Genomic DNA, 25,607 nt, shown 5'->3' with positions numbered 1-25,607 from the left:
ACCGGATTTTACTGTTTTAGCCCTTAACCTCCTTTGTCTGGTCTGGGTGTACTGGCTGACCACCATTGGTCCGTCTGTGTGCCACCCCCTATCACCAGACAAAGAATGGTATTTTGTTTGTTTGTCTGTCGTGGCACCCTTTCCTGCTACGGTCTGGGTTCTTTCTCTCTCCCTATCCCTCATGGCATGCACCTAGTGGTTCCAACTCAGCTTGCTTTTTTTGGGTAGTATGTCATCTCAGTAGGACACTTCCCCCAAAAGAGCCTGAGTCAGAACCTCAAAAATAGATTTTTTCCCACTCCCCACCACTAAACCATGCCCTTTAAATCTCTGACCCACAACCTCACCATGCCCTGTATTGGTTGGGTACAGGCTGGTGGTGTCTGGACTTTGCGCGTGCCTCACTTCCATGTGTGTCCAAAATCTGCCTGCTGGTCATTCGCTTGCCGTGGTCTGGAGGCTTGCCTCCAAAGTCTATCGTCCGTTCCTTTTGACCTTTATTGTGAGCTGCTTTTCGATTTCCCTCTCCCCTGAAGAGCTGGGCTTTATTTGATACTGGGCCTTACATTTCTTTTGGTCCATTTCTTGATTACCCTCATTTCTTGCCATATTACTCTGTCACTCCTGCTATAATGACTCAATCCTGCTGGACCTCTTTAGGCCAGCCGTTTATTCTTTTCTCCAGTGGCTTGGTATGGCCATTGGTTTTCCTACTTATGGGCTCATGTGTCCCTTTTGTCTTCCTTTTGGGCATCCTTGGCCCACTTGCTTTCTTTGGGCTTCCTTGGCCCTTTTACTAATTTTCTATTCCCATGAGTTTTTACTAACTTCATTGGGCTTCTTTGACCCAATTACCTTATTCTCATCCTTGGGGTTTATGGGTCTGCCATTAACCCCTTACTTTCTTTGTTTGCATTACTTTGGGCATGCGATGACCCTTTTTCATTTTTCTACATCATATACTTCCCATGGGTATGCTATTTCTCTCTTTTCGGGCTTCTTTAAGCCCACTTGCTTCTTTAAGGCCCATCTGTTCATTTCATGGGCCTGTGATCCATTATTCCTACCACTTAGACCTAATGGTTTTGCCATCTGTTTGCCAATTCTTTGCTGTCCTTGTCGTTGGGCTTTCTTCTTTCTACTTGGATTCTCAAAAATGACCCTCAACAAAGATATAATTGTATTTAATATATGTTGATATGGAAATATTCATGTTGTTTTTATTTAATTCAAAATTTTAATGAATGTGTCTTTTTTTTTGGTTGAGAATGTGTCTTAAACACGTAATTGTTGGAATTATTATGCATTACTTTTATTTTCTTTATTTTTGTAATTCAATAATAACAACTTTTTGGTTGAAGAATTTGAAGTTTGAACCTGAATTCTTCTCATAATGTAAAGGGAAGCCATGCCACTAAAGTACAAGACTTTTGACCATATATATTACTTTTTATTAAAAAAAATTAAACTATTTAATTAAAAATCATAATTTAAAAAAATCAAATATAGTTAGAAGTTAATTAAGCAAAGATGTTTTTATTAATATCTAAGTAAATTTGATTACTAACTTCTTATCATGTTAGATGGGTTAGTCGTTAAGGCAAAGAATATCAACACTATTAAAAAATTATTTTTAATAAAAGACGACACATAAGTAATTTTAATAGTTATATAAATAGATATATTTGATAAATTTTGAACTCATGATATTCATTCCATGATAATTATTATCAAGCTAAAACACAATTTGGTTTTTGGTGTTGGTGAAATTCTACCTCAAAATCCTTATTCAACAACAATAAACATTATTAATCGAGCTATATATAAATAATTTTTTTTTAAGGTAATAGCATGGTTTTAAAAACTGAATCAATTCAAAATACCAAAAAAAAAGTTTGGTTTTTAGTTTTTATGGGTTGAATTACCATCTTTTACCTTTTCAAAAGACTGGTCTAAGGTTTGAAAATGTTCAATTTTTTATTTTTTATTTTTGAAAATGAACTCAACTTCAATTAAACAACAAAGAAACAGAGTCCTCATACAAAGCTTTTTGAGCAGGCAGAGGGGTTTCCTCCAACCAAATACAATCATCGATAATTTGTCTAGCATAACGGGCAAGAGAATGAGCCACCCCATTTGCGGAACGTCGAATGCATTTGAACTCCACAAAGCGCAACCCAGCAGCCAAGTATCGAACATCATCGTACATGTTTCCCAGTCTTGACCAATCCGGCTGAGCAGAGACAATTGACCGCAACACGTTTGAGTTATCACCTTCCACAACTAAATCAGCAAAGCCTGCATCAATTGCAAACTCCAAGGCTCGCCGGCAAGCTAGAACCTCCGCCTCTTCACTATCCATAACAGCAGGACCCCTTGACGCCAAAGCAGCCATCACCTGACCATCCCCATTCTGGATCACCACTCCAACACCAGTAGCAGACAGCTCATTGAACACTGCAGCATCATAGTTCATCTTGTATGTCAAGCCTAAGGGAGGTTGCCACTTCTGGGATGGACCGCTTGACACATGGGGCACGGAAGGAACCAGCTGGGTTCGAGCTCCCAGAAACTCATCTAGAAGACTTCTAGCACGTCCAACCAGAGCCTCAGGTTCCTGCAGAGTTCCTCCATGCACAACTCGGTTACGGCGATGCCAAAGGAGCCAGCAAAGCACCAACGAGAATTCCAGCACATCCGGAGGCAGCTTATGCAGAAAATCCTCCACCAAATTGAACATAGAAGCTTGGACTGTCAGCCCCTTTTGCAGCAAACGATTGGAACAGCCAGCCCACACGTCTTGGGCTGCTGCACACTCCCACAAAGAGTGAAGAATTGTTTCGGGGACTTGGTTGCAGACAGGGCAGAGGTCAAAATCAATGATTCGTCGCTGCCTAAGCTTATCATAGGTTGGGAGAATATCGTGGCAGGCTCGCCACACAAAAACTTTGATCTTAGTTGGGATGTGAAGCCTCCAAACCTTCGCCCAAACGTCACTACCAGCCCTTGGGTTAGACCCCTCCCCCATACTTTTTGACTCCCTAGCCAACAACCTTGCTGTATAGTACCCAGACCGCACCGAGTACCGCCCATTTTTGTTATGCAGCCAAACCAACACATCTGAAGTATATCTTCTGCTCAGGGGGATTCGATAAATAGCTTCAGCATCAAATTTGCTAAACGCCCTGTCAATGATAGAGTGGTCCCATTGGAAGTTATTCCAATCAATTAGTTCCGTCACATACCAATCTTCCTCTACTTCAATTTGAGGAGCCAGGATTTTATTTGTTGGATGGTGAGGCAGCCACTTATCAGTTAACACCCGGATAGAAGAGCCCGAGCCAACACGCTAACAACACCTCTTTCTCAAAATAGATTGCGCCGCTATTAAGCTTTTCCAAACGAAGGAGCTGTTAGGATGATCAGCCGCCTCCAAGAAGGTGCACCGGGGAAAGTATTTTGATTTAAAACATCGATAAAGAAGAGAGTCATGGTTGGTCAACAATCTCCACCCTTGCTTTGCCAACATGGCTAGATTGAAACTCCGGATGTCTTTGAAACCCAAACCTCCCTCCTTCTTTGACTGGACAAGAGACTCCCAACTCTTCCAGTGTATCTTTTTTTCATCCCCGCTTTGGCCCCACCAGAACCTAGCACACATCATGTTCAATTCGTTACAGAGTTTCACTGGCAGTAGAAAAACTCCCATCGTGTATGTAGGGATTGATTGGGCCACCGCTTTTATTAGGATTTCCTTCCCCGCTTTGGATAGTAACTTCCCCTTCCACCCTTGGATCTTCTTCCACACCCTCTCCTTCAGAAAAGCAAAAGCATGATATTTTGACCGGCCAATCAAAGTGGGTAAGCCTAGATAGGATTCGAATTTTTCCACTTCCTTCACCTTCAACACACTCTTTATCCAGTCCCTATGCCCCTTTGAAGTATTGCTGCTGAAAAAGACTGAGGATTTTTCCAAGTTTATACATTGACCGGAAGCCGCAGCATACAAATTTAAAACATCCAAGACCACTTGTACTTCCTCCTGTTTAGCTTGACAAAACACAAGAGAATCATCAGCAAAAAGCAAGTGGGAAATAGAAGGAGCAGACCGACAAATGGGCACTCCATGAAGCCGGCCCACAACCTCTTCCCTAGTCAACAGAGATGAAAAAGCCTCAGCACAAATCAAAAATAAATAAGGGGAAAGCGGGTCTCCTTGGCGGAGTCCCCTAGTAGGTCTGAAATTACCATAAGCCTTACCGTTGAGGCGGACGGAAAAGGACGGGGTAGTTACACAACCCATGATCCGGTTAATCCACCCTTCTGGAAAACCCAATTTGTTCAACATTCCCTCCAAAAACGACCATTCGACCCTGTCGTACGCCTTGCTAATATCCAATTTTAGAGCAATAGCCCCTTTCTTTCCCTTTTTCCGGCCATGCATAGCATGCAAAGTTTCATAGGCCACAAGAACGTTATCAGTTATTAAACGCCCCGGCACAAAAGCGCTCTGAGAGGGAGAGATTAATTGAGGCAAAATCAACTTTAATCTATTAGCCAACACTTTAGAGATTATTTTATACATAACATTGCACAAACTAATAGGTCTAAAATCGGACATTTTTTCTGGGTTCTTTACTTTAGGAATGAGAACAATATGGGTATAATTTAATTCAGGCATCATAAGACTAGAGTTCAGAAAGTCTAACACAGCATTAGTTACATCATAGCCTACAATATGCCAAAACTTCTGATAGAAGAGAGCATTCATACCGTCCGGTCCAGGAGCTTTAGTCGGGCCCATCTGAAATAGCGCCGTCTTCACCTCCTCGGCACAAAAATCTCCTGATAAAATATTTAGCATATTAGGCGACATTCTGTGATTGACCGCATTAAGACATTCCTCCACTCTGTGACTTTCCCCCGCCGAAAACAAATTTTCAAAATATTGGACTGCCACCCCAGCCACATCCTCAATCCTGTCAACCCACACCCCCTCAGAATTTTTTATCCCCTGTATGAAATTTCTACGGCGTCGTTGCGAGGCCTTGGAGTGAAAAAATTTTGTGTTTTTGTCCCCCGACTTCAACCAAGCTAGCCGGGACCGTTGAGCCCAATAAAGCTCTTGTTTAAGCAAAAGATCATCAAGCTGTTTACTGGCTGCCAAAAACTCAGACCTGGTCTCTTCGTTTTGAACACCATTATGAAGCCTTTCGAGCACTTTTTTCAATCTTTTTATTTCCGCCACCTCAGGCTTTGTCCTCGACGACCCCCACGCATCTAAAGCAGCCCCACAGTGATTAATTTTAGCACTAACAGTGGCCATAGGAGAACCGGCCTCACCCATCTGTGCCCAAGCTTCATCAACCACAATTCCACAATCCTCCTCTAAAAGCCACCTTTCTTCAAATTTAAAGCCTCTAGCTATTCTACCATGGAAATTACTATCCGTTCCTGTCTGTAAAATTAGCGGCATATGATCTGAAGCATGTGAAAAAATATGAGACACACAGCTAGCCGGAAACATATCACGCCACTCCTTGTTTGCAGCTGCCCTATCAAGCCTTTCTCTAGTATTTGCTGTACCAGGCCTTTTGTTATTCCAAGTGAATTTGTAACCACAAAAACCCAAATCAAACAAATTACACTCTTCCAAGGCAGCCCCAAACTCTTCCATTTGTTTAACCGAAGGTGGGTGGGAACTAAGTTTTTCAGAAGCGTGTAAAAACGCGTTAAAATCACCAATACAACACCACGGACCATCAACAAAAGAAGAAATGTGTTTTAAAAGTGTCCATGACTTACATTTTTGATTTGCTTCCGGCCAACCATAAAACCCCGTTAAAAATCATTGGAAGCCATTATCCTCCACTACTTTTGCTAGGATATGATTATCAGTGTAATTTATCACCTCTAGCTTAGTCTCTTCCTTCCAAACTAATGCTAACCCACCACCAGAATTAGGCTTTTTAACTATCAATTTATTCGGATAAGCTAACTCTCTACAATGATGCATAAACCCTTCTTTGTCAAGTCTGGTTTCCATAAGAAAGCAGACAGTGGGAGCTTGATCCCTCACCAAATCATGAAGGTTTCGAACTGTCCAAGGGTTCCCAAGCCCTTGGCAGTTCCAACTTAAAAGCCTCATTTTGCTCGGCAAAGGTGTTCCAACACCCCCGCCGCTTCAGTTGAATGTGGAGCAAAATCAGTTTTTTGTTTCTTACCTGTTTGCTCTTCTGGACTATCACTTCCCGCCAGCTGCTGTGTTGTATTCGTTCTTTTGCCCAGAGTTAACTTTGCATTCTCCTTTAAGTTCTCCATAGGCCCATAATCCATGCGGGCTCGCCTGGTCCATGTTCGTTGCTTCTCAACTCCTTGATCCTTATTTTTCCCACTTTCATCTATAAGCCCATCTGATGCTTTCAGCCCATCCAAGTCTGGCCCAACTAAACCATCCAGCGTGTTCTTCTCCATCACATCCTTGTCCGTACTCTGCACTGCCTGATTCACGGGATACGCCAGCGAAGCTTCCGGACCAGACCCCTGATTCACGTTAGCCTCAATAAAGCTCATGTCATCTCCATCCGTGATCACTGACTCATCCCTTCCGCCGTCGTTTACCATCGCAGATTACTCATTCTGATGTTGCTGCATTGTTCTCCTCTCAGCGTTCCCTGTGTCATTTGCCTCACGAACTTGGTCACGCCGATTTGGAGACCGACCCCGACTTCCTGAGGCCTTCAGCCATTCCCCATACTGGCAAGGAGCTTCTCTACCTCCCTTTGTTGTCGCGAAGTGTTGGGCGCAATGCTTGATGTCGTGACCAAGCAAACCACAATGATGGCAGAACAGAGCAAGCCTTTCGTACCTAAACGAGACCCATGTCCTCTGTCCATTTGATCCAGCAACGAACGCCCCTCTCCGGAGCGGTTTTGATATAGGCAGCGCCACCTTAACTCTCATAAACATGCCTGGAGTATCCTGTTTCAGCCTCTTCTCCACTTCTTCGACAACTCCCAACCGACTCCCTATTTCCTCTGCTACTTTTGGAGACACCATATCAAACGGAGCTCCCCAGATTTGCACCCAAAAAGACGCAGACTCAAACTTGACATTGCTAGCAGTCATCCCAGCTCTCCATCGAACTAGTAATAGCGCTTGGTTATCGAAAGTCCACGGTCCATTCTTCAGAACCCTTTCCAAATCAAACTCAGTCGGGAATTTGAACTGAAAAAGATTTGCTCCAACGTCCACAACCTGTACTTTGTTTTCCAATCCCCACGCCCTTTTCATTGTGCTTAGAGCAGCTCTTTTATTAAAGGGTTTGCAAGTGAGGAATTTACCTATTAAACTTAGGACACATCTCTCAATCTCTTCTTTCCTACCCTCATCGGAGATAGGTATAACTTCCTCCTCTTCTGTAGTCAGTTTCATACCCTCCAAGCTGTGTATCACTTCATCTGCCATATCCAGGACTAACTAAGACAGCACCCAAAAGGAAAGTCAAACCCTTAGTGATAACCTAAGGGAGAAAGAGACTCGTACCCTAACGAGAGAGAAAAGCTCCTACCCTAGAGGAGAGAGAAAAGCAGTAGTGCACCACGAAAATGTTCAATTTTTTATTAAACCTGCCGGTGCGTTTTTAAAACCATGACTAACATTCAAATTTTTGTATAATTTTTAAAACCGAACCAAACTGGACTGACTAGTTGGATCGGTACTGAACCCTAATTGGGACGGTTTTTAAAAACATGATTTTTATGAGCTATAAAAAATGGAGAAGAATAGGACTGAGAATATGAGATGAAACATTTGGGCCCAAAAACTCTATTTCAAGCAGCAAAGCAGGCCTCAAGGCCCAAAGTCAACGATTGATACTACTACCAGTAGTCATGTTTTCCAGTCACCTTGCTACTATTCGAAGAAAGGAAAACCCACTCTGCAAGAAAAGAAAAACTATCCAAAAAAAAAGCAAAAAAAAAAAGCAAAGCATAGCTTCACGGTCTCTCTCTCTCTGAACTTGAACATGGAGATCGATTTCAACGAATACAAATTGAGCTCTGAACTCCGAGGCCACGAAGACGATGTCAGATTCCTAATCTCTCTCTCTCTCTCTCTCTCTCTCTCTAACTCTTAAATATTGCTAAAAATTTCAATTATTGTCAAAAAAAAAAAAAAAAACCAGTACTTTGATTTTTTTGATCATTCTCGCTGATATTGATTTCTCTGATAGTTTCAAATTTCAATTGCTATGAGCTTGAATTTGATAGTGTTGAGTGAAAAATTATTCAAAATTCGTTTCTAGGTTCGAGGAATCTGCGTGTGTGGAAATGCCGGCATTGCCACGTCATCCAGGGACCGGACGGTGCGGTTGTGGTCTCTGGAGGGGCAAAAGTACGCGGCGTCGAGGATTCTGCTAGGGCACACGAGTTTCGTGGGCCCGCTGGCGTGGATTTCGCCGAACGAGGAGTTTCCGGAGGGCGGTGTCGTGTCCGGCGGCATGGACACGCTTGTTCTGGTTTGGGACTTGAGGACTGGTGAGAAAGTGCAGACCTTGAAAGGTCACCAGTTGCAGGTGACTAGCGTGGCGTTGGACGGCGGGGACATTGTGTCGGCTTCGGTTGATTGGTGAGTGTTTTTTGTGTAATTTAAAGCTGAATCTTTGATGGTTGTTAAGTGCTGTTATTGTTGTTTGTGTTTGATATCATTATGTTGATGAATTGTTGTTTTCAAGGTTGTTTTGAGCTTGTTATCTTTTCGATGAATTTTGTTACTTAGTATATAGGCAATGTGTTTTTGCTAATGTGGCGCTTCTTCCTTCCACAAGAAGGTGGGGGGGACGAGGTTGTGGGTTTAAAACTCAAGTGTGTGTAGTGGGTTACATTTAGTTCACTGTGTGGAGGATGAGGATGGTGTCTTGGCTTGATGATAAGGACAAGCAATATGGAATATGGGGAGGAAACCATATGTTTAAATCTTATCGTGTCTATATATATAAATTCATTCTGTGTATGTGTAACTTAACAATCAGAAATGAATTTTTTTTACTCTATTTAAAAGTTGAGTTGGTTCAATCTTTACGTATTGACATAATATTACTCATTAGTGTTGATATTTTATTATTACTATTTTGGAATTAGTTAGACAAGTGCTGAGGAAGCACAACCCAACTACATTAGCATAGACTAACCAAATCCAAAAGAAAAAAGAAAAAATTAAAGAAGCAATAAAATGGAAAGGAGAGCAGACAGGTATGCTGTTCACACAAATGGAGAGAGCGGAATAGTAGATGTTTTGAAGATTCTGAGAGATCTATTCCGGATCTCAAGCTTCTCTTTTTTAGAACTTTAAGGGATTGGTTGTTTGCTTTGCAAAATAAATCTTTCCCTTCTTTTATTGTTTTCCTAGACTTGCAATTTTTGTATTTGATTTCCTTTCCCTTGTTCACTTCCAGTGCACTTGGGTGTTCCTTTTTTTCAATATATCTTATTACTTATCAAAAAAAAAAAAAAACAAATGGAGAGCATGTCAAAGCAAACTTTTAGACCATTTATGGAGCTGTCTACGCATTTCAAAATCTGGTTTGTATTGCACACCCAAGCACAGAAAAATGAAGATAAGGGGACTATGTGCCCATTTCGTATAGCTCATTTTTCACTTTTTTTTTTTTTTTAAATTTTTTTTTATAATGGGGTTGGTTGAGAAAGTTGTATCTAGAAAAAGTGAGCTTTAAAAAAGCTAGGGTTTAGGGTTTAGGGTTTACTTAGCAAACCCTAAACCATATACAATTTTCTTCCCCTATATTTCCCACACTGTTTTGCTAATGACTTTTAGGTCAAATGGTATTTCTTGGTATTTTCGACGGAGACATTTAGGGTTCGAATCCCCCCTTCCCCTGTAATAAATGTGTATTTAAAAAATTTGCATACTGTTTGAATGTTACTTTTATTGTTTGTGTATTGCCCTTTTTTGGGTTTGAATTATTATCTATGCTTACAAAGGTATATGCATATTTTCTCAATAATTTTCGGTTAGTATCTAATTTGTCTCCTTTACTACAGCACATTAAGACGTTGGAGAAATGGCCAACCTTCAGAATCCTGGGAGGCTCATAAGGCAGCAATCCAAGCACTCATAAAGCTGCCTTCAGGCGAGCTTGTTACAGGTATAATATGATTCAGTAGATGACTGTTCTGCTAGATATTGTTTTAGATTTTGTTGGTAGTTGGAACTGGTTACATCAGATTGGAATGCATAGATCCAACTATGTCTTTCACTATGAACTTATGGGGTTCATTTTTATGCTATCACGATTTTAGGTTCAAGTGATACAACTTTAAAACTTTGGAGAGGAAGCAAATGTACACATACTTTTGTTGGGCATACAGGTATTTTTTCCATTTATTTGCCTTCATTGTGCTTTATATATATATATATATATATCCTTATCTGCAATGTGTTGAAATCATGTGGGAATGAAAATAATTGTAGATTTTGCAAACTAACGATGCTGTAAAATTTTCTTCTTACATGTCTGTTTGGTGATCATCAAACGTATTTTCTTTGAGCTTCCTATAAGTTAGAAGTAGAAGAAGCATTTAATAAGACTTCTGATCTACATGGTTTAATTGATCAAACTGTTGACATGGGTAATCCTCATATGTTTAGTGCTTTACATGGTTTGATTGCTAAAAAATTTAGACATGATGATCCCTCTTTGTCTCCTGTGGAGTATTTGGTGGGAAAGGAATGCTTGCACTTTTGACGGAAGTGAGATTGATTCTTGATTTGAAGTTGCTCTTCCGGACTTTATCTAAGCGGACTAATGCTTTGGGTGTTTTTACTTTTATTTCTTTGGCTGATTTGCTTGATAGTTGTAACTTGCTTTATGATTTGGCTTTTTGTTGGTCCCTCAGCACACTGCCTGTGAGTTTCAGGATTGGGAGACGGCAAGGTTTTATGCTTTCTGTATGCATATCTCATCCAAAATACCCCCCGGGGGGGGGGGGGTTGATGATACCATGGTTTGGCAATTGAATTGTAGTGGTGTCTTTGATGTGTGTTCTTTTTATAAATCATTATTGAAAGCTTTGTCGGTTTTTTTCCCTTGGCAATGCATTTGGAGTGTTAAGGTTCCTAGAAGAGTGTCTTTTTTTCTTATGGACAGCTGCTAGTGGTGGGATTCTCACAATAGATAACCTTGTTAAGAAGAACTTGCCTCTTGTTAATTGGTGTTGCCTATGTCGGTGTGATGTGGAAATCGTGGATCATTTATTACTCCATTGCAAGTTTGTCCATACCTTGTGGAGTTAAGTCTTTTACTTGTGTGGGGTTCAGTGGGTGATGCCGAAGACAAAAGTCTCTCTCCTTTTTGCATGGTGGAATTGGATGGGCATTCATTCTTCAAATGTTTGGAATATGGTACCGGTGTGTCTTATGTGGTTAACTTGGAAGAAAAGCATTGCCCGAACATTTGAGGACACTGAAAGAACTGTGGACCTATTGAAGTCTCTACTAACTAGGACTTTGTTTGAGTGGTCTCGTATTTGGGGTTTTACGCATTGCTCCTCTTTGTCTGATTTCCTTAATTTTCTTAGCTTTTCCCATTGATTTGTTTGTATCTGTTTTTTTTGCAGTGAGTTTACTATCATAAACTCATTGTTCTTTTCTTATCAATAAAGATTCTATTACCTATAAAAAAAGTATTTAGTATTTTCTTTTCAAAAAATAAAAAAAAATGTAGACATGATGTTGCTTTTACTCTGTGAATCGTGTGATGAGATTGTTGTTGTTCCTGGTAATCATTACCTTAAAATTTTTTTTTTTTTCTTTATAATATATATTTTTTCTTTAAAAAAATGGGAGAGTCTTGCCAATGAGCTCTAGCGCAAAAGGAACCTCCTTTCCTTATAAGAACAGAATGAAGAATGAGATTGTGGGTTCTAAACTCATTACGTGAGTATTTGTTTAAAAAAAAGTGTGAGAACCTTATTTAAAAAAAAGAAAAGAAAAATGAAAAAAGTGAGAGCCTCAAATTTTGAGATCTTCTCTAGTCTAGAGTGGATTAATCGGACTACATTGTAGTCCGATTAATTGAACTATTTTAAGAAAAAAAGTGGCTCTATGCACCTTATATCTTCACCTTGTTCCCTCTTCTTCCTCTCATGCTGTAGGTACTTAAAATAGTTCTTAGGGTTAATTGGACTACATGTGGTATTGGTGTATGTCATTATTCTCATTCCATCCCGCTCTTGTTTTGAGTGGCACAATCATTAATAAAAAGGTAAAAATAGACTTTCTAAAATTTCCTTTACTTTATATTTGAGGTGGTAGGAATTTTAATAAAATGTAAAATTTAGATACAATTCCTTAGGTGCATTATGTTAGATTTCCCAATCAAATTCAAACACGGGTTGCATTGAATTTAATTGTCCTTGGAAACAATAACACTGTTTAAATGGTAACACTGTTTAAACAATAACACTGTTTGTACTTCATTGTTCAATGCAACCTTGTGTTTGAATTTGATTGGGAAACCTAATATACTGCACCGTAAGAACTGTACATTACTTTTGCCCTTGAAGAATAATATTGTTTGTTTGTTTTTGTTTTTGTATTGTTTATTTCCTTTTAAAAAAGGTAAGGAAGAAATTAGAGAGGCAATAATTTCCTTTTTTAGAAAGTAAACACGCATTTTAATAGGATGTCCCTAAAAGGAAAACAAGGCATTTTAATTGGATATGGACAGAGTAATTGATTTTTCTTAGGGCATAAATGTAATAATGGTTTGGCTTGAGTTGAGAGTGATGGGAGAAATGTGTAGTATGCTTGACACAATGTATATTATTAGTGGTGATGATAACAGCCAAAAGCTTGGTACAATTGATAAGACAACATTAGCTGACCTACAAGGATCACTATTAAAATTTGAAAATACTTGGTTTCTCCCATGAATTGCAAATCTGAGGAAGTTTTTTTCAAGTGGGTACTTTTGTAGGTTTAGTTGTATGTTTTAAATGTAAAGGATGACATTGGTTAATGCACTTTTATACTTTTGTTGCTCAACATTTTAGTATTAAAATAGGGCAGTTATTAATTTGTTATCTTAAGCATGTGCTTCTGCACTTTGTGGATTTGCAGATACTGTTCGAGGTTTGGCAGTGATGTCTGATCTGGGAATCCTTTCTGCATCACATGACAGGTAGCTGTTGCTGCAATAATTTTTCTGTTTATAATGATTTGATCGGTTCTATCTGGGATTTTTGTTTTTAATGTACATTTGCATGAAGAGCATGCCTTAGGGATAAGTGGTTAAAGTGAAAGGTAATACGGTCAAAACAAACAGTAACTTTCAGAATTAAGAACAAAACATTACCAACATATTGGATTTAGTTTGATGGCAAGGGAAACAAACAGCTAGCAGTTTTGACATTGATTATGGTCCCCACCAAGTCTTGAAGTTTTCAAATTACAGACTTCATTGTTTTCTTCTTTTCATGATTGATCATACATGTTGCAAAAAAAAGGTTGAGTTCTTTGACTGGATAGTAGTTCTGTGATTATAGAATTACCCCCTACCTGCTTCTGTGATTTTTAGAGCATAATGCTAGCAAAGGGTCTTCCAGGTCAATTGAACTAGATGTCAGACTTGGTGTTTTAACTGGTTGCAGATATTTGTTGATAGTGCAAGCTTCTTTGTTGTCTCTTGGAAATTTTGTTCTTATTTAATTTTTTACTTTAAAATTTTTTGTTCTTATTTAATTTTGCTCCTAATTTTTTTTTTTTTCAATTCCTCATTTGAATATTCAAATTAATCTTGCCCACATTTGTTTTGTGTAATAGGTGTCCCTAATTTTTAATTTGTTTTCATTGCTACAGTTCCATAAGATTATGGGCATTAAGTGGTGAAGTATTAATGGAGATGGTTGGTCATACTTCCATTGTCTATTCAGTTGATTCACATGTCTCTGGACTTATTGTCAGTGGTAGTGAAGATTGTTCTGCAAAGATATGGAAAGGTAGTTATTTCTGGTTTTCATCCTCTTTTCGGAGAAGTTATTTGTGCTTGGATTCTCACATTTGATTCTTGTTCAAGCTGAAGTGGTAATTGATCTGTGTTGTTGCATGGCTCAGATTTATTTTGTGCATTTGTCAACCACAGACTGATCATCGGTGGCCCCATGCTCAATAAGGTTTATAGAGTTTTGGGAGAACCTTTTCAGATTGGCTGTTTTGACCCATACTATTTCTTACATTTCAAATTCAATCCCCCCTCCCCCCCAAAAAAAAACAAAAAAAATGTAAGAAAAGAAAAGAGGAAACTTCAGTAATTTTTGTTCATTTTCTTCACTTTCAATATTAAATGCCCATTTATACATTTTACGGTTATGGAATTTCTTAACATAAAAAGACACGGATGTCTACCTATAAAAAAAAAAAAAAAAGACATGGATGTCATGTGATGACTTCTATTGTGGATTGTAAACATTCTTGTCTAATGGACAAGGGATTAACAAAAGCTTCATATTTGGGTATGTTAAATTTTGGTTCTTGCTATGTAATATGTCCTATATTGCTTTAAATTGAAATGTTTACCTGGTAATCATGTCATGTTTCAGATGGAGTTTGTGTTCAGACCATAGAGCATCCTGGTTGCGTTTGGGATGCCAAATTCTTGGACAATGGCGATATCGTGACAGGATGTTCAGATGGAGTTATTCGTATTTGGACAGTTCATCAGGATAGGTTGGCTGACTCACTGGAACTTGAGTCATATGCTTCCCAACTTTCTCAATACAAGCGAAGCAGGTATTATCATCCATGATGACTTGAATGGGTTTTTTTTTTTTTTTGCAAATTTGGAATCAATGCAATTTAGATAATCATCCAATTAGGCTCAATATATTAGGTTCTTGGGGACATCCTTCTTTTTGCCTTTCTTTTAAAAATAGTACTATACAATGGACCTCTTCACTTCTTTTTCCCACTTGAAATCTCATTACACGATTATCTTAAATTTTGTTTGAATTCTGAAGTTCTTGACTTATTTCTAATTATGAATATATTTCTGATTTCCAGAAATTCTTTGGATGGATTTTATGATTTATCACCTGTAATTTCCATTTGGATCAACATTACTTGTCAACTTTGACTTATTTTCATGTTGGGACTTGTTATTGTTAGGAAGAGGGTTGGAGGATTAAAACTGGATGATTTACCAGGGCTGGAGGCTTTACAGGTTCCAGGTGTGATTCTAATTGTACATTTAGCTGAATGGTATCTTAGTTAAATTTACTAAATATCTTTCAGTTCAGTTTCTCAGTTATTATCCATTTCAAGTTGTGGATGACAAGTTTTCTTGTATTATAATTGTTGTATCAGAGATTTCTCCTTTTCAAATACGTTTTCAGTGTGAGTCATATTGTTTAATTCAAAGTCTGATTTTCTTCAGCCAAAAATAAAATGCTGTCAGTAAAGAATAGGAAACATTTATTCCTTGTGTAGTTTGCATGTGACTGGGCTTTGCCTTCACCTTTTTCTTTTCAGAGTTTCTGAAATATATTTAATGTACAGAATAAGAAGAAAATGAGCTTCCATGAATATTGCCAGGTTGCCATGTTGACTCCTTTTTCTCCATATGTATTAAAAAAATCAGTGTTCGGATGTTCAAACAGGATTGATATGTTGCACCTGATTGCTGTTGTATGCTGCTTAATATGAATTGTATTTTCTTTTCTTCCATATCAGGGACGAGTGATGGGCAGACAAAAGTCGTCAGAGAGGGGGACAATGGTGTGGCATATGCTTGGAACTTGAGGGAACAGAAGTGGGATAAGGTAATTTACAATTCCATTCTAACAACTATATCAACAGTTAGATTTATGGTTTTATTTGCAATGCAACATTAAGTGGTTGCCTCTCTGGCGCTTGATGTACTCTTTTCCTTTTCTTCCTTTCTTTTTTGTGGTGTTTCTTAGAATCCTATGCTCTGCAAGTTTGGTCATTTTTCTTAAAAATTTTAATCTCTTGTATAGCAGATGACTGTGACAGGAAATTTTTTTTTTCCCCTCAATTGTGAATAAAAAACTAAGAAGTGGATAGAAAGGTTACAGGTCCAGTTTGCTGTGTGATATTTACAGCCACTGCCTATGTCCCTCTTCACCGAAATTTCCCCCCCTATCTCTGACTTCGTTATGGTGTTTGTATTTTCATCACCGATTTACTTAATTTTATGGATGGTGGTGAAGTTTATGGGGAGTCTTTTTAATGCAATCTCTCAGATTGCGGGATTCTAAAAATGTGCTCTATCTAGTAGTCTTGACTTATACTTGTTGAGTGAGGCGTCTTGCACTTTCATGCAAATGGCTTTAATATTGTCCATATTCCTATTCTACTTATTTATGTTGAATTCCCCTCTTTTAACACATGTTTAAATTGACATTTGGAATGAGTTTTGAGCTGGACCATTAAAGATTTATGCATTTAATTTTATATTTCAGTGCATTTAGTTTGTTTTCCGAGTACCTTTACATTTGCGGTTTTTGTTTGCACTTTAGTTCTCTCTCTCTCTCTCTAATATTTGATTTTTTTTTTTAATTAGTCTTATTATTTTTTTTTTTATATATATTTTTTAAAGATTGGTGAAGTTGTTGATGGACCGGATGATAACCTGAGGCGTCCTGTTCTTGATGGGATTGAATATGACTATGGTCAGAATCTTATGTTCTTTGACAACTTTAATATGGTTGACCATTTGTCTATTTCATTTAATTTTTTTTTTGGTAATAAGTAACGATTCAGTCTTTTATTCTGTTGTTACTCAGTATTTGATGTTGATATTGGAGATGGGGAGCCTACTCGTAAGTTGCCCTACAATCGATCAGGTATTTTTTTCTTGGTCCTGTTTTCCTATGGTTGATTATAATTGCAATATCTGTTGCTCTTCATTTTCCTTTCCACCTTATACACACACACACACACCTGATGGGTCTTGAACCATGACTTCACCCTCCACCTTAGTTTAGTTTTACAAGGGCACGGCACTTGAGCTAGAAGAGTTCACTGGCTTTCCACCTTGTTGCATTATAATTGTAATTTTGTGGTCCCAATTTCTCTCAGTATTCTCTTTCTACTCAGTATGATGTTCATGTCTTACTCTAGTATCAAATAAATGAAGGCACTCATCTCCCTTGATGATATTAGGCCTTAATTGTTGTTTGTTTAACTTACTACATCATTGACATCTATTGAATCATGAATGTAATTGTTAATTCAAAAAACAATGACATAAAATTTGATATTTTCAGAAAATTCTTATGCTACTGCTGACAAATGGCTTCTCAAGGAGAATCTACCTCTTTCCTATCGACAACAAATTGTAGAGTTTATACTCCAAAATTCTGGACAAAAGGACTTCACCCTGGATTCATCATTTCGTGATCCCTATACTGGCTGTAAGTACAATATTTTTATGTAACTATGACATGAACATCTGAGATAATTGATGTAGTCACTTCCTTTTTGCTTGTCTAATGTTTTCTGTTTTTCATTTCAGCTAGTGCTTATATACCTGGAGCAACTTCCAGTATGTCTGGTATGTATTTTTATTAGTTAAAAATTAAAAATTGCTGTTACTGTATAGTACTTTCTCTTGCATATGCTAATATGTATTGAATGCCTGACTTACTTCACAACCTCCAATATTAGACTATGGCTCTAATGTTTTTTTTCATATTCTTGTTTATTTAACAGCTGTTTCAGCAAAACCCACTTTCAAGCACATTCCTAAGGTATGCTGTTACAGTGTAGTGTTAATAGGTTTGGATATATCAGTCAAGGGGTTTAAAATGCATTTCCAGGAATTGCATGTCCATTCTTAGGGAACTAGTAAAAAAGTATATATTGAGTGATTGTAAAAGCTCATGTATTATATTTTATTTGTTTCACATGAAATATTGCCTAGTGAATGCAATGTAATTTTTTAGACCTGTTTTCTGTAATCCTCCAGCCCAAAGAGGCTCTTTGGCTTCCCTACTTGACTATTATGGCTCTACTCCATTATGGTTGGGATTGACACCTCTTCACTTAGAGTTGTAGACTGATTTTTTAATTACTTCTAGGTTTTTATTTTCCTCTTAAATAATTATATGTTCATTACTCTTTTTATTGTATTTCTGTTAGAATGTTATGCTTGTATTTATACCCTCTGGTATTTTATGAAACTTTTCTCTTTGGTATTGATCCTCAGTTGTACGAGGGAATTATGAGGGGTTTTTTTTTTTTTGGTTGTCTATAGAAGTTTCTCACTGTGCTGATTGTGTTTTCATTTTTTCACACATTTTTTTCGCTGTTCGTTGTTTGGTAGATATGTCATGTAATTGGGCTCTATGGCTGTTTTGAGGCGAGTTTTACCCCCTTGAGCATTTTGGGCTGTGTATTTTGATATTCTATTTCTGTATTCCAGGACTATATCTCTATAGGGGTCGTTGTTTGTGTATCTGATATATTGCTGGTTGGGTTCGTCAATTGGGTGACTTTAAAAGATGCATGCTCCTTCTTTACATCTCTCAAGTACTTTGGTGTCTCTTTTCACCCTGTCATTTACTTGTCATTCTTTGTCTATCATTTTGTTTCCAGAAAGGAGTGCTTGTTTTTGATGTGGCACAGTTTGATGGGATCCTCAAAAAGATTACAGAGTTTAACAATGCTCTACTCTCTGACTCGGTATGTTCATCTTGAAGGATAAATCACAAAGTAAATTCTACTTTGTCAGGAAAAGGAGAACTTATCTTTGACTGAGCTCCTGATTAATTTCTACTCTACCACGAAGTAAACTCCTGATTAACTTGGATTTATTGACAATCTGTTGTAGGAAAATAAAAATTTATCTTTGACAGAGCTTGAGTTTTCCAGACTTGGTGCCATTATTAAAGTTCTGAAGGACACGTCACACTATCATAGTAGCAAATTAGCAGATGTTGATATAGCTTTGTTACTGAAATTGCTAAATTCATGGCCTCTGACAATGATATTTCCAGGTTAGCATGCCAAAATTCTCAGGCTTCTGCATAAATTATAGGATTCTAGATTCCCATTAGTATCATATTTGTAATTTAAAACTTAGTAAGGAGCTTTCTAAATGATATTAATGGCTGTTCCCTGGTTCTTATTTACCTACCAATAAAGGTTTTCTTAGATCTGTTTTAGTCTTTTCCCAATATATCTTAATGTCTCCCAGAGACGACATTTCTCTTAATGAATTATTTGATGCCTGAATTATCTGATGTATATGGGTATTCCTGTTTTGTTCTTAGAACATCTGTTACTTATCAATAAAAAGATCTTTTCAATTTTATGAGATTTAAGCTTTGAAGTGCCATGGAATTTACTTTTGTATAAGAATTAAAGAGGTCCCCTTGGGGCCAAAACTTATTTGTATATTACAGAGCTCTATGCTTGATGCAGGACAGTCTAGGCTTCACCACCTATAGCAGCTTGAAATCCTTAGGCTTCACATCCTTGGGGTTGCTTGGAATCACCAACAAGCAGATAAAGAAATTTCTCACTAAGAAAATTTTATTCAATAATATAAAAAATACCACCTTTATCATTTTTATAGTGCTTCTAGGATTACAAAAGTTTACATCCCATAAAACTCTCAACTAAAAAATAATCTGAAATCTTATCCCTATCTGAATCCAAAATAAAAAAAAATGAAAAATTTGAAATAATCCAATCCCTTTAGACAAATGAAAATCTGAATACTAAATTTCAAAATAACTTTGGTTGTGCTCCTTGCATCAATGCTATACTGAGTTCTGTACTCGCATGCAATTGTGGCACACTAACTGTAGGTACTATTTAGTTTTATTGATAAATGAATATGCTGTTTATGTAAATTCTGAATGCTTTGATTTTCACTTATTCTTGGATTGTATTGGAGTGTGATTTTACAGTATCATGCTTTTTTTCTTTTAAAAAAAATGAGTAACATTACGGTTCCAGGAAAATAGTTTCGCTCACTTGGTTAATGTTATACTGTCAATTTGCAGTTATTGATATTTTGAGGATGACTGTCCTGCACCCAGATGGGGCGACCGTACTTCTCAAGCATGTTGAAGCTGAAAATGGTATTGAAGTTAAAGATGAGACCTAAATATTTTTTATTTCTGAAAATATATCTGATCATTTTTAATTTCCTATTTACTTACATCATATGAGGAAATATCCTCAAATTATATATATATATATATATATATATATATATTAAAAGAGTTATAATCCTGAATTCTTAAATGAACTGGTTGTTGAGGCTTACAGGCAAAGCTTTTGTTATGAGCATGCTTCTTTCTTTATGGATAGTTTTTTACCAAATTCTATCTTGACTGTTGACCTTGTGTGCTCAACACAGGTGTACTATCGGAAATAATCAAGAAAGTCACAACAAACCCAGCTATTCCTGCAAACCTTTTAACGAGTATCCGTGCTGTAACTAATCTATTCAAAAATTCATGTTTCTACAACTGGTTACAAAAGCATCGTAGTGAGGTTGGCACTTGCTTCTTCAATGTTATTTTCTGAGTTTGATAATGTGTGCGAAGCAATGGCCTTAGTTTGAATGTGGTTTTGAGCACTGTGTGCTCTCTATGTGCAGTGGGTGGGTGTTGGTGTCTGTGTCTATTAGATATGGTATGGATATATGGTATTAACATTGTTGCTGACAAGCACTTAATGTGCTCTACATTATATAGTTTTTACCTGTGCTTTTTATACTTTATGTGCTAATTTATTGTTCCCTTGGAACCTTTCTCAGGATTACATTGGAAATCTCATGTTTTATAACTGGCTTTGACCTTTTCTTCACTAAGCCTTCTTGTTTCTAGAAGAATACTAGCTTGTATATTGATGTTCCAAATATTTTTTCTTTGATAATTTCATTATTATTATTATAAAAAAAGAGATATACTTGCTTAGTTTAAAAAATCCCCGGAGTATTTTGTTACACATCTCTTGTTGGGTAGAAATGTAATGGGTACTTGATAAGTCAGTTAGAGAAAACATTTCCCTTTTTTCAGGCCTTTTACTTGGATGATTGTTAAGGCAATAACTGCACAGCTAGTCACACTGAGCATGTTTTCGGTTCGTATATTCAATTGCTTCTCGTATTTATTTATTTAACTGATTTTGCAGATTCTTGATGCGTTTTCAAGTTGTTATTCATCTCCAAATAAGAATTTGCAGTTGTCTTACTCCACTTTAATACTCAAGTAAGTAATTGTTTTACTGTAAATTTGCCAGCATAGTGTTTCTTTTAGTGGATTCTTGAGCAACAGTGAAAAGTGGAGTTGGTCAAAGGCTCTTTAGAATTTGTTTTGTGATTCCTGGAATTTATGTTTTCACAGTTAATTTATTGTCATCTCCTTATCGTTGTACTTTTCACTACAACCACTTATTATCTTGTTAGTCCAGTTTTCAATATTGAGAGAATTTATGTGTTTTTCCATCCGCTTACAAAAATTATGGAAACAAACTGCACTATCATTTACAGATTCTCTTTCTGTTCAACCAGCTTGGTCTGACTTTGAAAAGGTCCCATCCTTTCACGTCATGATTGGGTCAAGCAGGTGTGATCATGAGTAAAAGGAGAGGATTTTTTCTCCACGTGGGACAGCCCTCACCTTTGATAGAGTAGATCATTTAACACCTTTGTCACAAATCATTTTTGACCTATTGGTTCGAGTGGCATAGGTGGTCTTTTTTATGCATATTGTAGTATTATAGTCATTCAAAGAGTAAAGGAAGGTAGAAGTTAGGCATATATTTTAGAAGTTAGGCATATATTTTTAAACTACCTTGTTAGTCAAGTTGCCTAACATTTAGTTCTCTGGTGAGCTTGACAGTTATGCTGTGCTTTTAATTGAAAAGAAGGATCAAGAAGGTCAATCTCAAGTTCTTTCAGCAGCTCTTGTGGTATGTTTTGATTACATTACCAGCCAAATGCTTAGCCTTTTGTTTTAGATGGATTACATTGTTTCTTGAAGTTCTCAAGAAATGTCAATCTTTGTATTCATGCATCATAGTACTTTTTTTTTTCTTTTAACAGATTGTGGAAGAGGAAAATCTAGAAGTTGATTCGAAATTCCGTGTTTTAGTTGCCATTGGATCACTGGTATCTTTTTATTTTGGTCTTGTTCACTCGTATCTGTTGATTGATCTGTTTATGTTTATGCTGAATAGTAGGTCAATTCACTGGAGATTTGGCCATATAATTTTTAGACTTTTAACAGAATACTTTCATTTTTGGAATACAGATATTTTTTATATATGAATTGATTGGTCCAGAGGGAAAATGATTTGATATTTCTCACTTGAAAATGGTCAAACTTGTAATTTTGAGTGAAGCTTGAGCTGTACATTGAAACCAAAGTTTTGTGCTGGCATTTCATAATTCTTTTTGTGAATGCTAAAACAATTGTGAAAAAATTAACAAAAATAGGCCATCGATGGTCACTCACTGCTTTATAAAAATCTTCTGTCCAAGCCTAACCATTATGTTAGATAAAATGTAATCACTGAAGGAGTGGGCCAAGATTTTTTATTTATTTATTTTTCTCTTTTCTTCATCTCATATTTGTTGGTGAAATATTGGTGTCATGCTTGAAACAAGGATGCTCAGTGTTGCACACTAATATGTAGTGAGATCTGGGTAATATAACGCCCTTTTTTGGAAACACAAAAACCCATTGCCCTGAGCAAAGTTTCGTATGCATGCAAGAGGAAATGTAAAGCAAAATATAATATTGTATATGGTGTCATGGGTTCATTAAGCTGGATATGATGTTAAGCACGAACTGGGTAAGGGTTTGGAATTTAGTGAGAAAGACTCAACAAACTTAACTGAAGCATAGACTTACTGCAGTGAAATAAATTTTTGGTATCAAATATGTGTTTGTATAATAATTTACCTTTGAACTGGCCAATGGGATTAATTAGTAATTTAATTGCTGTGTTTCATAATACAGATGCTTGATGGTCTTGTGAGAAAAATTGCCTTGGACCTTGATGTTGAGGACATTGCCAAAGCAGCAAAGGCCTCTAAAGACACCAAAATTGCTGAAGTTGGGGCTGACATTGAACTGTTAACTAAACAGAGTTGAATCTCTCAAGTCCCTGGTAACTAAACAATTTTCTCTGGATATTTTGTATCTTTGTTGCTTGTTCAGAGTGTTCATCGTGAGCATGATGTTCAGTTCTTTCAATAAAAGTCTTATTACCTATAATTTTTTTTTCTTTTTTTAATTTATTTATTTTTAATCTTTGTTGACATGTTTATTTTATCTTTTATCTTTTATTTTTTAATATAAATTTTTGTTAAGTGTCCTATAGGTGTAGTGTACTCCCAGTGTACTTGGGCCTCGCCCCATTTTCTTTTTATAAATGAAAATTTTATTTTAGTGTTAAAAAAAAAATTGAAATGCATATCACATGTAAGTTGACTGGGAGATGCATTAATGTGCATGTGTGTGATATACAAGCACACAAAAAATGCTGAACACACACAGTTCCATTGGATAGTGTTATGATCCTAGTGTCCCACATTGATTAAGTGTAAGCTTAACCATGTGTAGTTCTTGGGCACCCTTCCCTTGCAAGCTGGTTTTCAAGGGTGAGTTCTACCCATATGGGTATCTATTAGGTAGCTTCCACCATGTGGTTTCTTGTATTTCATCTTCTCTAATAGTGTGATGCTTAGCAATTTATGATGGTCTCTAGCTTTTTGTGATTTTGTCATACGCAGACATGTATTATCAATTGCATCAACTGATCAAAGTGTCAGCTGAACATGATAAGATGCAATACACCCCCACCCTGTGTTGGCAAGCCATTCTGTTTAACAACTTAATGTACAATAATAGAATGGGGATGGAAGAAACTTAGAGCCTTAAGTTGTTTAACTATTTCTGGGGGATTTTGTTGGAAGCTTCCTACGATAACACTACTCTCTATATGTACGCAGAGTCATACATGGTCTATATGCCTATGATTGAATGAATAAGATGGTCGTATATAGATCAAAATGGCGGAGAGGAATTCTTGAGGCCAACCCCAACTAATTTGGGATTTAACTTAAAAGCCTATTATGTTGAGTTTAGTATATGTTGATGATTCTTAATTTTCCTCTTTCCTCAGGTTGGAATAAATAATGACAGCTTGAAGTGAATCTAAAATAGAAGATGAACATTCTGGAAGGTTGATTGGACCTTAGAGTTCACAGAAATCACAGTGAAGAACCGGGCCTCTGTCTACTGGGTGCATACGTGGAATACTAACATGCCAAAAAGGATCCTTCGATCGATGAAGATACAGGGATATTTTTTTTCTTGGGCTAGTAAAAAAAAAGAAAAAAGAAAAAAAGACTTGAAAGTCAAAATTTAGTTAACAATTTGTGTTGGGCCCAAGGAATTTCTTTATGGTGCCAAATGGTGCAGCAATTGTTTTTTCTTGTGTTCCGGGGCCCCAGTTGTACCATATTTGTTGACCATTGATGGAACGTTTTTCAAATAGATAATGTAGCTGAATTGCCATTAAAAAAAATGTAGCTGAATGGCCGGCATTTCTGGATATCTATGGCCTGTTCTTTATGTATGTGTGGTTGCGCTCTCTTTGTAGATGTAATCATAGGGAAGATGTAACGGGTAGTAGGAAAGTTGATGTTTCCTTTAGTAGGTTAAAATTTAAGCACGAAAGGATTACGACCACCATAGAGTAACCTGTCTTTCAGCACGGTTATATAAGCTTAAACAGGTGAAAATAGCCAAATATCACGTTCTGGCAAAATTTGTGGCAAAGTAGCATTGTTTCAGAAATATTTAACAATCTTCTACTTTTTTAGTACCTGAATTTCACAAAATTGAGTTCTAAATAGTACTCGAGTTTCGTAAACTCGAGTTCCTAGGGGAGTCGTCAGTGTGGCATTGCTGACCTGGTGGAATTTGTGTAACTAAAAAGGCAATATGGTACTCGATATTATGAAAATTGAGTACCTCTTTATAGTACTCAAGCTTCACAAAGTTGAGTACTTTTTTTTTTTTTTCTTCGTACAAAACTTTTGTGAACTAAGTATCTACATATTTTTTCTATGCTCTATTGCGTTAAGTGTAAAAAGAAGCTACAAATTTTTAGGCTTTTGGGTTCAGTTCTGCGCAAGTTACCAATGTGGATTTGGGTGAATAGGAAAGGTCAAATAGACTAGGCTTAGGGGCCATTTTGCATTTGACTTCCTAACAAGGTTTAAGGCTGGCATTGTTGTAGAATTTCCTGAAGATCCATCTTAGACTTATCTTCTTCTATACGGTCTTCTTTTCTTTTCTTTCACCCCCCCCCCCCCCTTTTTTTTTCTTTTTCTTTTTTTTGCCACCTGCTGCCATTAATTTTCTTTTGAGACGAGGACAACACCACATATGATATTTGAGAACTTGTTAGGCCTCAAGCCTAGTTTATTTGACCTTTCCTATTCACCCAAATCCACATATTGGTAACTTGTGCAGAATTGAACCTAAAAGCCTAAAAATCTGCAGTTTCTTTTTACACTTAACACAATAGAGCAT

General features: G+C 37.0%; 2 protein-coding genes across 3 annotated transcripts; one reads left to right on the top strand and one right to left on the bottom strand.

Annotated features, from left to right (window-relative positions):
- Positions 1 to 6,630: 6,630 nt before the first annotated feature.
- LOC115966921 lies at positions 6,631 to 7,467 on the bottom strand. The gene has a single exon (XM_031086049.1). It carries the CDS (start codon positions 7,465 to 7,467, stop codon positions 6,631 to 6,633), a length of 837 nt encoding a protein of 278 aa, XP_030941909.1.
- Positions 7,468 to 7,904: 437 nt separating this feature from the next.
- Positions 7,905 to 24,641, top strand: LOC115968207 (phospholipase A-2-activating protein). Of its 2 annotated transcripts, none has more exons than XM_031087522.1 (23): positions 7,905 to 8,086; positions 8,306 to 8,628; positions 10,062 to 10,165; positions 10,320 to 10,388; positions 13,141 to 13,201; positions 13,879 to 14,018; positions 14,619 to 14,808; positions 15,184 to 15,245; positions 15,748 to 15,836; positions 16,637 to 16,709; positions 16,824 to 16,883; positions 17,307 to 17,453; positions 17,555 to 17,593; positions 17,752 to 17,789; positions 18,637 to 18,723; positions 18,872 to 19,037; positions 20,052 to 20,129; positions 20,411 to 20,547; positions 21,190 to 21,266; positions 21,900 to 21,969; positions 22,103 to 22,168; positions 23,022 to 23,172; positions 24,190 to 24,641. In XM_031087522.1, the coding sequence occupies exons 1-22, from the start codon at positions 8,027 to 8,029 to the stop codon at positions 23,154 to 23,156; spliced, it is 2,271 nt and encodes a 756-aa protein (XP_030943382.1). In that variant the 5' UTR covers positions 7,905 to 8,026; the 3' UTR covers positions 23,157 to 23,172; positions 24,190 to 24,641. The 2 variants fall into 2 exon arrangements, with proteins under 2 accessions (XP_030943382.1, XP_030943381.1); XM_031087521.1 differs by having other exon boundaries at positions 17,749 to 17,789.
- The last annotated feature ends 966 nt before the right edge of the window (positions 24,642 to 25,607 follow it).

The sequence above is a fragment of the Quercus lobata genome, chromosome 11 (genome assembly GCF_001633185.2).
Source record: "Quercus lobata isolate SW786 chromosome 11, ValleyOak3.0 Primary Assembly, whole genome shotgun sequence".
NCBI classification, from domain to species: Eukaryota; Viridiplantae; Streptophyta; class Magnoliopsida; order Fagales; family Fagaceae; genus Quercus; species Quercus lobata.
Note: the sequence above shows the minus strand (reverse complement) of the source record. Positions and strands in the feature narration are given on the sequence as shown.